This window comes from Drosophila subobscura, chromosome J, assembly GCF_008121235.1.
Source record: "Drosophila subobscura isolate 14011-0131.10 chromosome J, UCBerk_Dsub_1.0, whole genome shotgun sequence".
Taxonomy (NCBI): Eukaryota; Metazoa; Arthropoda; class Insecta; order Diptera; family Drosophilidae; genus Drosophila; species Drosophila subobscura.
The window spans coordinates 3,883,273-3,895,448 of record NC_048532.1 but is presented as its reverse complement, the minus strand read 5'-3'; the positions used below and the strand labels follow the sequence as shown (position 1 = coordinate 3,895,448).

General features: G+C 51.3%; 1 protein-coding gene across 1 annotated transcript in view; it reads right to left on the bottom strand.

Annotated features, from left to right (window-relative positions):
• Window positions 1–12,176, bottom strand: part of LOC117895423 (teneurin-m) — a 130,622-nt gene continuing 118,446 nt past the window's right edge. Inside the window, 7 exon segments of the mRNA XM_034803063.1 lie at window positions 1–6,813; window positions 6,816–8,233; window positions 8,954–8,980; window positions 10,074–10,281; window positions 10,346–10,891; window positions 10,984–11,395; window positions 11,554–11,837. Of these exon segments, the coding sequence (XP_034658954.1) occupies window positions 2,444–6,813; window positions 6,816–8,233; window positions 8,954–8,980; window positions 10,074–10,281; window positions 10,346–10,891; window positions 10,984–11,395; window positions 11,554–11,837 (7,265 nt within the window). The 3' untranslated portion in view covers window positions 1–2,443.

Sequence of the window (12,176 nt, the reverse complement as noted above, 5' to 3'; positions counted from 1 at the left end):
TTTGTTTTTATGCATCGTTTGTTTTGTATTTTATAAACTATCTTTACCGCTGCTGTGGCGTCTTGATCGGTATCTGTATGATTTTAAGAGACAATTTAGTACACTTAATACATGTATTGTTCGTAAGTTATTTATGCTTCGAATTTTAATTGCTTTGCTTCAACGGCCTGCTGCTTATAGATGTGGTTTCTATTTCATTACAATCAGTTAATAAGTCTAAACATGAGCTCAACTAATTGCTTAAGGTTGGCGCTTGCCATTTGCTGGAAATTTACAGTTCACGTCGAAGAACAAAGGGGACCGGGTATGTAGATCTGAGCACAAACGAGTTGGACGTAGACCGTGTGTATCCATCCGTACTTTGTAGATCTTTCGTTTTTCAGTCACAATTGTTTGCTGCTTTATGCTGATTTCAATCATTTTGTTTCATTCTTTATATGTTTTTGGTTAATATAATGCTGCTTAATCTTAGAACATACACATTTATATACGTTTGCTGATTTTTACAATTTTCCATCTGAGTGAAGGCTTCTGCTGTGTAATGTTTGGGTGATAAAGATATCGTTATTTTCGATTAGTTACATAGCAGCAGCTCCACTCATCGAAATGAACGCACACCGGCTATGATGTATAGTCTTAAGTATAGGGGCTAAGTGTTTATCCATTATCAATTATTTTTTGTTTCATTTATAATTTTATTTAATAAAATTACTAACACTTTAGCTAATTACTACGCTTTGCTCTCTGTTCTCTGTACTCCGCAGTCCGCACTGCCTTGGAAACGTATCCATCGCTTATTTTCACATTAGTTAGGTGCTAATCCTTTTCGTTTTTACGATCCTCCCTTCTATAGCCTAATTCTTAATGACTATGTGTAGTTGTATGTGTGAGTGTAGGGTGTATATAATACAAGGTGTGTTCTATATGGTTATATGGGTGTATAAACGTACTCCTCAAGACCTAAATACGCGCACTAAATTGTTATGCTAGTTTATATCTCAATAGTCAATAGTTTAGTTTCAGTTATAAATAGTTCAATAATAATTATAAACACAAAGTGTTGGCTAAAGGCCAACAACATAGAAGGGACCATAGTACGGCTTTAAATCGGGGCAATTAAAATTGCAATAATTGAAAAATGTATAATTACCAGGTTAAAAGAAACTAAACCCTATGTGACACTCCCGTGGTGGGATTAGCATTCAAAATTGTGTTGCTTTTACAAATTAACATGGCAAACGGTACAAACTAAATATTGCAGTTTAAAAACTAAAAGTTAAGGACTATCTTTAAAAAAAATGAGTAAAGTACATGGTGTTGCTTTTCATGTTCATGATCGGTTCGGTTCGATTCGATTTTCTTCGATTTTTGTTCGTCACACTTCAAGTTGTTAGATGAAATGTTTAGAAATATATATATCACAATTTGTAAAAAGTTGTTAATGCGTTTTGCCATTGAATAAATTCAACAGTTTAACATTTAAAAATGAGTGGAAAGAGTTGATAGAGTATTGCATTGCATTGCTTTGAAGGGGGACTGTACTGTCTAAAGATTCCTTTTGATTCTCGGCTATCCAAACAAAGAAGACGGTCTGAGTCTTGTTAAATTCGAGCATTCGGTTAAAGTATATATTTTGCTTAAAAGAAGTACGTGTAAAAGGATAAATACGCGCTGATGGATAGTTAAAGCATAGTAGTAAAGTAGTCGTTCTTATATACACAAAGCACTACGAAAGTGAAGCAGCTTTCAAGCAGCATCTCTGTTGCCATGATTTTTGGCTAGGCTAGGCTAGGGCTGGGGCTAGGGCTTGGGCCAGGATCTGGGTCTAGGGCTACTGCTGGGGGAGGTGTGGCCTTTAATCTTTTTACATTTATTCAACTGTTAGATTACTTCTTTACTTATTCGTATGCATATTTTGCTGTGTAATACTCATCGTTTAACATCCAAATGCAACTGGCTAATGGGCACGGGTAGACGAGACACAGAAACTCAAATAATATTTCTATATTCTGTTCTGTTCCGCTCCATTCGGATTTCTGTCCCTCTGCTGATGCATCAGATGCATCAATACGCTGATTTAGCGTACTTGCTTGCCAATGCAAATTCAAATGCAAGCAGGCTGTTGTCCGGAAGGACCTGATCTAAATTTTAAAAAATTACATTAAACATTACACACATGGACTAAACATACGCCTACTGTTAGCCTAAACTCAACGTCAACACATACATATTCCTGTTCCGGTGTACATACATATCGTACACACTCATTGAAGATTCTTCTGCTATTCGAGGGTTGGGTTGCCTGATGACTAATACTAAACTTTAAGCTTGATTAAAGTTTACATTAATTAGTGTTTTCTTGAATGTTCGCTTGTGTTGTCATGTGTCATTGTGTCATTGTGCTGCTGTGGTTGTGGTTGTCGCTGTTGCGTATTTCACCTAATTACAAAATTTGCTCCTCAGCTGTCTCGCTGCTTTCCCTCAGCTCCTTCCTGCCCACGGCTATTAGGTATTCGTCCTGATCGCCATACTCCCCATCGGCCACTTCACTTTCCAGCTCCAGCTCCAACTCGAGGTCGGGCTCGGACTGCTGCTCCTCTTTGTCCTCCTCCACTCACGCACTCGGCTCGCCGACCCTGAGTTGGCGCCGGCTGGAGCCGGTTCTGTGGCTGCTCCCGGTCTTGCGGCGTTTGCGCTTGGCATCGCGCTGGAAGGCCACGTTGCCGGGATCGTCGGCCAGCTGGGGATACTTGTGTATGCTGTGTATGTCAATGCCAATCCATCCATCTACGTCGCCGTGCTGGACGAGCTCCTCCTTCTCCTCCTCGGTCCAGTCACCGCGACCCTGGAAGCCGGCGGCCACCAGCTGCTTCTCTAGCTCCCAGGCCCGTTCCACGGCTCGCTTGTGAGCATGCTTCAGTATGCGATGGCGCTCCTGCTCGGGATCCACGCCGTACTTGATGATGACCACCGCATCGGGTCCGTGGAGGCGCAGCTCTTTGGCCGCACTGCCGCCGTGATCGCTAATCTCGTGGGTTGATATGTTAAACATGCCGCCCAGGCGACGCAGCTCCTCGTTGTCGTCGCGCAGCTTCAGTACATTGTCCTTCACAAAGTAGAAGACGTCCTGGTCGTGTATGCTAAAGTGCAGGTCCAGGAAGAAGGAATTGTTGAACACACTGCTCACAACGTCCTGCACCACGCTGTTGGCTCCATCCACAACGCTGACCAGTGCCCGTCCCCCTATCGTCGAAAGCAGCACGCCCTCGCCGAAGACTCCGCGACGGTAGCTGACGCGCGGCAAGAGGTTGCGCATCTTTGGCTCCATCTTGAGCAGCGGCTTGGGCACAAAGTCAAAGTCGCTGAACTTCTCGCTCGTCTTCTCCACAATGCACTCCAGACCGGAGATGACGCCGAAGTCGGGGGCCAGCGTGTTCGATTTGATGGAGGCCTGGGGCGTGTACTGGGCCAGCTTGGTGTAGCGGCTGCTCTGCATGTTGTCCAGGTCGTAGCCGAACAGCTGCAGCCAGGCGTCCAGGTCGATCATGTAGTTCTGCGGCTTGTTGGGGTTGATGGGATCGTTGTTGTGGAACCGATAGATGAACACATCCGTTGGGTGGGACATTTCGGTGGCCAGTGTCTCCCAGAGCGGCGTCATCCACTGACCCACATGGGGATCGTACTGTCGCTGCTCCGTGTAAATCAGTTTGGTGTGTGGATCAATCAGGCCGCCATGGAAGTCAACCGGCACAAAGAAGTCGGGCTTGGTGTCCTTGATAATCCGTCCGAACGGAGTGCGCTTGAGCTCCTTGACGATGCCGCCGTTCATGTCGAAGAAGGCCAGCGGTGAGCCGTTCTGATCGGTGGCCACATAGTACCTCTGATCGGCGTTCTCCAGGGCAATCAGCATGTCGCGGTCATCGTAGTAGAATTTCATGGTCTTGGCCAGCTTGGGGAAGTGCACGTGCGTGACCAGGTGCGGTGTTCGCGGATTGGCGTAGTAATACTGGGTGGTGTTGCCCTTATTGTCGTGCCAGGCCACTAGGCGGCTGCGATCGTCGTAGTAGTACCAGCTCTGGAAGCGCTCGCGCTCGAAGGCATGGATCAGCTGTCCGCGGTTGTTGTACCGGTACTTTTGCTCTCCGCGCCGCACCACAAAGCCGCGGGCATCGTAGTTGTTGAACTCCACGTCGCCCAGCTTAATCACACGATCCCCGATGTCGTAGCCGAGGTTAAACTTCTCACCTTGATCCACAACGCCCACCGTGTTGCCGTTCTCGTCGTACAGGTATTTCCAGTTGTTGGTGCCCAGGACCTCGATCACATGACCATCGGCGTTATAGTTGATCTTGTCGAAGGCCGTAGATCGGCCAAAGGTCGTCTTCTGTGACTTGATGCGATTGCGCAGGTCGTAGTCTAGCTCCAGGCGGAACACGTCGATGTTCTTGACGTTCATCAGGACGCTCTTGACGCGACCGTGCTGGTCGTAGTCGACAATTGTGAAGAACTGCTTGGCAGAGTCTTGGATGACCGTGCGGTTGAAGGCGTTGCGGGTGATCTTCAGATCCTGAACGACCTCCAGCTGTCCCAGGTTCTGGCTGTACTTGTAGCGGGTCGTCGGAAGCTCCTTATCGTCGATGGCCATCTCGATGCCGCTCAATCTGGCGTTGCCGTCGTAGGCGTACTTAAAGTGGGCCGATGCCAGCGAGTTCTTGGAGCCAAACCGTAGCTTCTCGTCCTTAAGGATGCCCGCGTGATACTTGAACTCGCGGCGCAGCTCGAAGCCCGGCTCCTGCACCTCTACGGACTTCACCAGGCTGGTGGTGTCCTGGTAGGTGTAGTGGGTGCTCGAAAGACCCGCCAAAATGGTCTCCAGGCGTCCGGCGGCGTCGTGCACAAAAGCCACCTTGCCCGACTGGTGGGGATGGATCTTGGCCAGGATTTGGCCCTCGTCATTGTACAGAATCTCGAAGGGATGGCGGTTTATGGGCGAGTAGTATTGGTACTTAAAGAAGCCCAGCGACGTCTGCAGCGAGAACGAGTGGATGTGGCCCCGCGGCGTGGTCAGACTCTGCAGTGCACCGGCATCGTCGTACTGTAGCAGATAGTCTGAGCGACGTGGCGTTGTCACCTTTAATGGCAACGATCCAAACATGTCCTTGAAGGCATAGACCATGGTCGAGCCATCGCCATACTTGATCTCGTTAAGGCGGCCGTTGCGGTCGAAGGAGTAGGCCTCCTGGAGGACGCCCCACTTCCAGCTAACCAGTCGCCCGAAGCGATCGTACTCCAGATCAACGTCCGCATAGTCGCCCGACTGCGGCCGGAAGCTGATGGGGCGCGAGGTGCGGTCGTAGGTAACATTCAGCAGCTCCTGCTTGTCGTCCACCATCACCACCACCGACTGCGTCTCGCGATCGTACTCCAGAGTCAGCACGTTGTCTCCGTTCACCCGCAGCTTGCGTCCCACTTCTGTGACGGGGCGTGCCGTTCCCTTGTTTTGCTTGCCCGGCAGCTGCGGCTGCTGGCGACGCACAAAGTAGCGCCACTCAAAGCGGTTGGCCAGATCTCCGGCGATCTCGGTGCGTTGCTTGGCCGGCACGGGGTAGCTCTCTCCCAGCAACGGACTCTGTTCAGCCAGAATGGTGTACGGAGCAACTTCCATTTGCACGGTGTGTCCCCAGGGCGTGATGCTGGTCGTGGAGCCGTCCATTTCGACTGTGGTACGCGACTCAGCGGCTCCGTTCTTCACGATGACCGTGGCGCCCTGTATCAGCATCGACTGCTCCTTCTGCGAGTTCTCCGAGACCTTTACCATGGCTCCCTTCACGCTCAGGTCGAAGCTCAGTTCGATTACCCGGCCGGTGGGGGTGACAGCGGAGGTGAGCCGCCCAAACTCGTCGTAGTTGTAGACATATGAGCGTCCAGTGGAGTCCAGTTTGGTCTTCAGCAGTCCCGTGGGTCCGTGGTACTCGTATGTGACGTTGTAGTTGTCCGGCGTGCTCAGCTCGTGAAGCATCTTCATGCGGGTCATGCGCAGGCGGCACTTCTGGCCCTTGGTGTTCTCGATGGAGTTCACCTGCGAGGTGTAGTCGCGCAGCAGGAACACCTTGTTGCCGGCCGCATCCGTGACGGTGCTCAGCTTGCCGTTGGAGGTGTTCACGTTGTAGGTGAATACGTAGGTCGTCTCTCCGGTGAGGATGTTGCGCGTGGAGACGTGCTGGCCGAACCTGTTGAAGATGTAGATCTCCTGCATGTCGGGCGCGTAGATCTCGTACTCCCGCGAGGGACTCGCCTCCGGAATGCTCGACATCACGGAACGGATGCGATAGTTGGCCTGATCGGCGATGTGCACGTGTCCGTCGGGGGTGACGGCCAGGGCGGCAATCGTGTTGAATTTGGCGCTCGTGGCCAGATAGTGCTCCGCCTCGAAGCAGTCGCATCCGCGCTCCAGGCAGTTGCACTTGGACTCGACGCCCGCGAATGGGGCAATGCGTCCGTCCGTTCCGATCACTCGCACGCGGTTGATCCTCTGCGAATCGCTCTCGGCCACGAACAGCTCCCCGAGGGGACCAAATGCAATGGACTGGGGCATCACCAGGGTGGCGTGGGTGGCCAGATCCGTATCGTAGGCCGTAGAGGCAGTGGCACAATGCAGCGGGCGGCCGGAGATAACGCGAACGCGTCCGTCCGGGGTCATGCGCAGGATCATGTGGTCGTCGATGATGTGCAGGGTATTGTCCATGGGCGAGACGGCCAGCTCGGTGGGCCAGCGAAGGTGCATCTCCTCCAGCTTGAGGGTGCCCTCGCAGGAATGGGTTTCCAGTGCGACTTGTGCATGTGGTTGCCGATGAGGGTGCTCACGATGCCGTCCCGATCCACCATCCGTATGTTCGTTCCGTCCGCAAAGTACAGGATGTTGTCGCTGGAGATGGCAATGCCCTTGGGGTACGCCAGCTTGGCGTCCTTCGCCAGTGCTCCGTCCCCGCAGTGGGCCTCGTCTCCGGGCAAGCAACGCTCGCCGGAGCCCACGATCGCCTCCCAGTTCAGCTCCGGCTGCGAGTAGTCGTTGGTATCGCGCACGCGGATGATCTGATGCGACTCCGGGTCGGAGACGTACAGAGTGCCGTCGAGTGGACTCAGGGCCATGTGGTAGCGGTAGGACACGCGTGTGGCATTCAACTTGACAACCGTGCGAATGCTGCCGTCGGTCATGATGCGGCGGATGTAGTTAAAGTCGCCGACAAAGAGACTGCCATCGGGGGCAGCGGCCAGAGCAACGGGGGCCAGCAGACGCTGCTTCATGGCCAGGCCGTCACAGTCGAGGCACTCCAGCGGTCGCTGGTGCCCATCGCCCATGGTGGTGAGGATGATGCGGGGCTTGTTCCTCAGGTAGATGTTCGAGCCGTCGCCCTTCTGCAGGATGCCCTCGTGGAAGTTGTAGCGGTGGTGGATGTCCAGGTTCCAGCCACCCACCTCCGAGATGGACATGTCGTGTCCACTGAGCTTGGTCGTCTGGATGTCCCAGACGGTGTCTTTGCAATCTGTGTACTGGTAGCCGACCTTGACCACCGCCGTGGTCACGCCGTAGACGCGCTGCCTGTAGATGTTAAGGCGGTTCCACGCGTAGGTGAACTTGATTCCCGGATCAGCCTCGAAGACGCGCTCGAAGAGGATGCCCTCAATGGTGATGCGCAGGTGGATGAGGTGCAGTGTGGCCGGAATGGAGTCGGGCGTCAGTTGCAGCTTGATCGTGGACAGATAGCCGGCAGCGCGGGACGAGTGATAGACCAGATTGAGGCCGGTTCCAGGAATCTGCAGCGACTCCTGGATGACCTGCGACTCCGCGAGGATGGCACTGCGGTCGGGACAGGCTCCCTGAAAGCCGTGCTTCCAGGAGGCCAGCACCACGGGCTTCATCAGGTCGTAGTCGTGTGAGAAGCACGTATGCGTCGTTGTCGTGGCCACGCCCTTCTCCTCGGACATGCTCATTACCACCACGTCGATGATGACAACCTCGTTCCACGGCACTTGCACGATGCGTGACTGAGGCCGGAAGGGCGCTCGTCCGAACTGAAGGGTCACAGCTCCTCCGCCATTGACCATCAGATCGAACCAGCCGTCGTCCCGGGTCAGCGTGAAGCCCTCCAGCAGAGTGGTAGTCGAGACTCGGACACCCACCAGGCCCATGCCCAGCGAGGTGACGACGCGTCCGCGGATGACCGCTGATCGGCTGTGGGGATTACAGAGAACATAGATTAGTGGAGTCTTGCAAGGATTAGATGTCGTATGAAGAGGATATCGATCTCATCTATTGTAGTTATGAATATCATGGCTATTAGCTATCAAGCGGTTCGAACTTAGGACTGGCAACTACTTGAACAAACAACAAATAAGTAGTACAAATGATAAGAATTCACACGCACAGAACATAAGACTCGTTTCAACACATAAAGGTATTACAAGTTGAACAATATATGTATATAGTATTTATGTATATAGTACGTTTGTATGCATGGTATGTGGTGGTAGTTGGTGTGACCTAGCATTGACCTAAGTAATAGAACGATGAATCGATTCAATTCGGCTGAATCCATAGCTTAGACATAGTATGCACGTATGTTAAACTAAAAATCCAAAGTATTTTGGATATCTCTGGGTTGCTGGTTGTCTGGAGCGTAACAAACTTAAAAGATAAACTACCAACCGAGCGCTTATTGGAACCAAAAAAAACTACCGTTTTTCAAGGAAATGATAATGATAAGAACGAACGTTAATGGAAAATGAACGAGTTTTCGAAAGTAAGAGCGAGTGGAAACGAATGAAACGATATTAGTATAAGTAAGTTCAAGTATAAGTTTAAGGTGTACCAAACAACCATTGAGAAAAAGTAGTAGAGTACAGTAGAGTATTTGTTTTAGTATTATTTTAGTACCGCTTTTCGCTTGCTTACCTTGCATTGAAATAATTCCAAAAAATGCTGTTAGTATTATTGATTTTGATTTCGATATCGATTCGAATGGGTAACGAGTATCGAGTACAGAATACCGTTTACCGATTACCGTTTACCGAGAGTATTTAGTAACGAGAGCAGTTAGCATTCGTTAGTTATTGCAAAGCATTTGGAATTCGTAGTAGACGCGTAGTTCGGGTTTGGTTAAATGAGTGGAGTGTAAGTAATGGGTGCGTGTGCGTGGGCGATTTTCGCAGTTAGTATCGAGTAGTGTGTAGTAGGTAGTATCGAGTAGAGCAGGAGTAATTTAGTATTATATTAATACGGTTTAGGGAGCGCGTGTTTGAGAAGAAAAGAGAGCAGAGAGAAAATAATTGAATTAGCATGGTTGTCTATGGTCTGGTTAAGTGTTGTGTTATTTGCTTCCCCTCAGATCAGACCTGCTGCGAGGGTGAGAGGCCCTAGAGCAGTTGGTTTCGATCGTACCGAAATCGCTAGATCCCTCCACAAGGGTTCCGCGGAAAGCGATATGCGATGGCCCTTTGTGAGGGGTGCTCTAACTGGTTAACTCTACCTTAGGCGGGATTAGACTTAACGCGAGCAGTGGACTGCTTAGACTCCTTAGTGGCTATGGTACTTATGTGGTAACTTAGGATGTTTCTGTATATTCTTTATGGGGGATGGGGGGATGGTTCGTTGTAAACAAAGGACATATAGGGATTCATATTTACAAGATTTTTGAATGGGATTCTGGTATGTGGTGGGATATGTATTCATTTTGGGGATTTGTTTTTAGACGAGGGCACGAAAACGAAAAACGTAAATATTTAAACATAGAAAATCATTAATTATGCAAACTATTTTTGATTATTATTTGTTTTCTTTGGTAGTAATATATACATATATTTAGTATGATATCTCGTATATCCAGCTAGACTTTCGTAATGTACAGTCGGGGGGATTTGAATTTGCGGGTGGGGCCCCACAAGGGACCCGAATGCCAATTGCGGAAACTTTACACAGCCTTGCGGCTTCGATTGCGGCGGTTGTAAGGTTGTAAGGTTGAAAACTAAAAAACTCTGACCAAACCAGGAAAAACTGGCTACCAGGAAGCACCCACCTCTCGTTGAAGGTCTCCAGCTTGGCGTAGTTCTGCAGGCTGCTCTCGTCGATGAGGAACTTCATTCGCTCGAAGAAGGAGGCGGTGATGGCCGGCGGCTGCTTACGCAGCAGCACATCGATGGGCTTGGGCGCCGACACGCACAATTGGGAGGTCTTGCACACGTGGCTGGCACAGCACTCGGGATCCTCGCAGTCAACCAGTCCGTCTGTGGAACATTTCGTTTATGATTCGTACTTGGCATTCTCTCCTTCGCTTTCTGTGTGTCTCACCTTTGTCATTGTCCTTGCTGTCACCGCAGTTCAGCTCCAGTGCGATGCCACAGTCTGGTCCGTCCCAGCCCTCATAGCAGCGGCACTCCCACTGGCCCTCGCCGCTCACACGGCACTGACCGTGTCCGGCGCAGCTGTTGGGGCAGCCCTCGATGGTGCAGTGCTTGCCGTTCCAGCCGGTCACGCAGAGGCAGGTTCCGTTCTTGCACTGGCCGTGCTCGTTGCAACGTGCGTCGCAAAGCTTCGTGTTGCAGTACTCTCCGCCCCACTCAGGGTCGCAGGCGCAGGCATCTCCTTCGCAGCGTCCGTGCTGGCCGCAGTCAAGGTCGCACAGCTCCTTGGAGCAGTCGTCGCCGCTCCACTTGCCCTCGCAGGAGCAGGTCTGGGTGTCCAGGTCGAAACTGCCGTGGCCCGAGCAGTCGGGCAGGCACTGAAGGGCATCCTGGTCCATGGTGGCGCAGTCCGGACCCTTCCAGCCTTTCTTGCAGATGCAGGTGCCGTCGGCGCAGAATCCGTGGCCCGAGCAGTTCGGGTGCGGGCAATCCACTGTGAATGAGATGCATATGGTTGAGTCAAGATGAATTCACAAGGATAAGGATATATGTATATGTAGCTAGACAGTTGGATCCTGGCTCTACCTTCTTCACAGAATTTGCCCTTGTAGCCGCGCATGCACTGGCACTTGCCGCTGACGCAGTGGCCATGTCCATTGCAGTCGGCCACCTCGCACTCGTCGTGCCGCAGGGAGCACTCCTTGCCCTTCCAGCCGGGATTGCAGATGCACTCGCCGTTGATGTACTCCCCGTGCTGAGAGCACAGCACCGGGCAGACGCTCTCGCTGCAGTCGTCGCCCCCGAAGCCAGGATTGCACTGACAGTGCCCCAGCAGGCACTGCCCGTTGCCGGAGCAGCCGTTCGGGCAGTTCTGGGTCATGTCCTCAGCTATGGCCGCGTAGAAGGTCAGCTCCTGTACATCACCGTCGTCGTTGTACAGCGAGACGAACCAATGACCCGGCTCCATGTAGCGTGTCACCTCCCGCGTTATAGAAAGCTGCAGGGCCAAGCAGGCGAGGCGAGCGGAGCGAGTGGCATTGATTGCGTGTCGTGAATGATATGAATGACATATGAAAAGAGAACCAAAGCGTTAGTATGTGTACACATATTGCGGTTAGATCCACCCTCGGTGGGCAGTAGCAGAGCTCGACTTACGTGAGCAGCCCGCGCCGTGCGTGTGCTGGCGCTGAAACCGCTTAGCACCTCCTTGAAGTGGTATTGGGTGTGGGTGGGCAGGGCATTGCGGCGTCCGTACACCCCGATCGAGGCTCCGCGCGGTATGGTGTAGTCAAACTTGACGTAGGCCGGCTCCGACTGGTAGAACTGCATGTTCCAGTAGCTATATGGCTGGATCTCCTTGGTCAGCTTCTGGCCGAGCGTTATCTGGCCAAAGGTGGTGCCGTCCGGTGGGAAGCTGCGTGCCGGGAATGTGCGGGCTCCTTCAGGGTGACAGCCAGCAAAAGCAAACGCAAATGCAATATGTGTGCAATGATGGGATGATAGATACAAAAAGTAATAGACACACGAGTTAGTTCTCTGCGACTCTCTTCTGGTTTAAAATATGATATATAATACACGCTCGATAAAAAATATGTATGTATACTGTGGAGGAGTAGTAAGTGTGGAGGTACTTCTGAGACTTTGTACAATTCTTAGCCTAATTCAATCGGTTTTCTGTTTTCCCCTTAATGAATGGGGTCCCCCTCTTTGTTAGTGGATGACCAGATGCTGATGCTGATGCGAAGCCAGATATTCATGCTTGAAGGTTGTACATATGA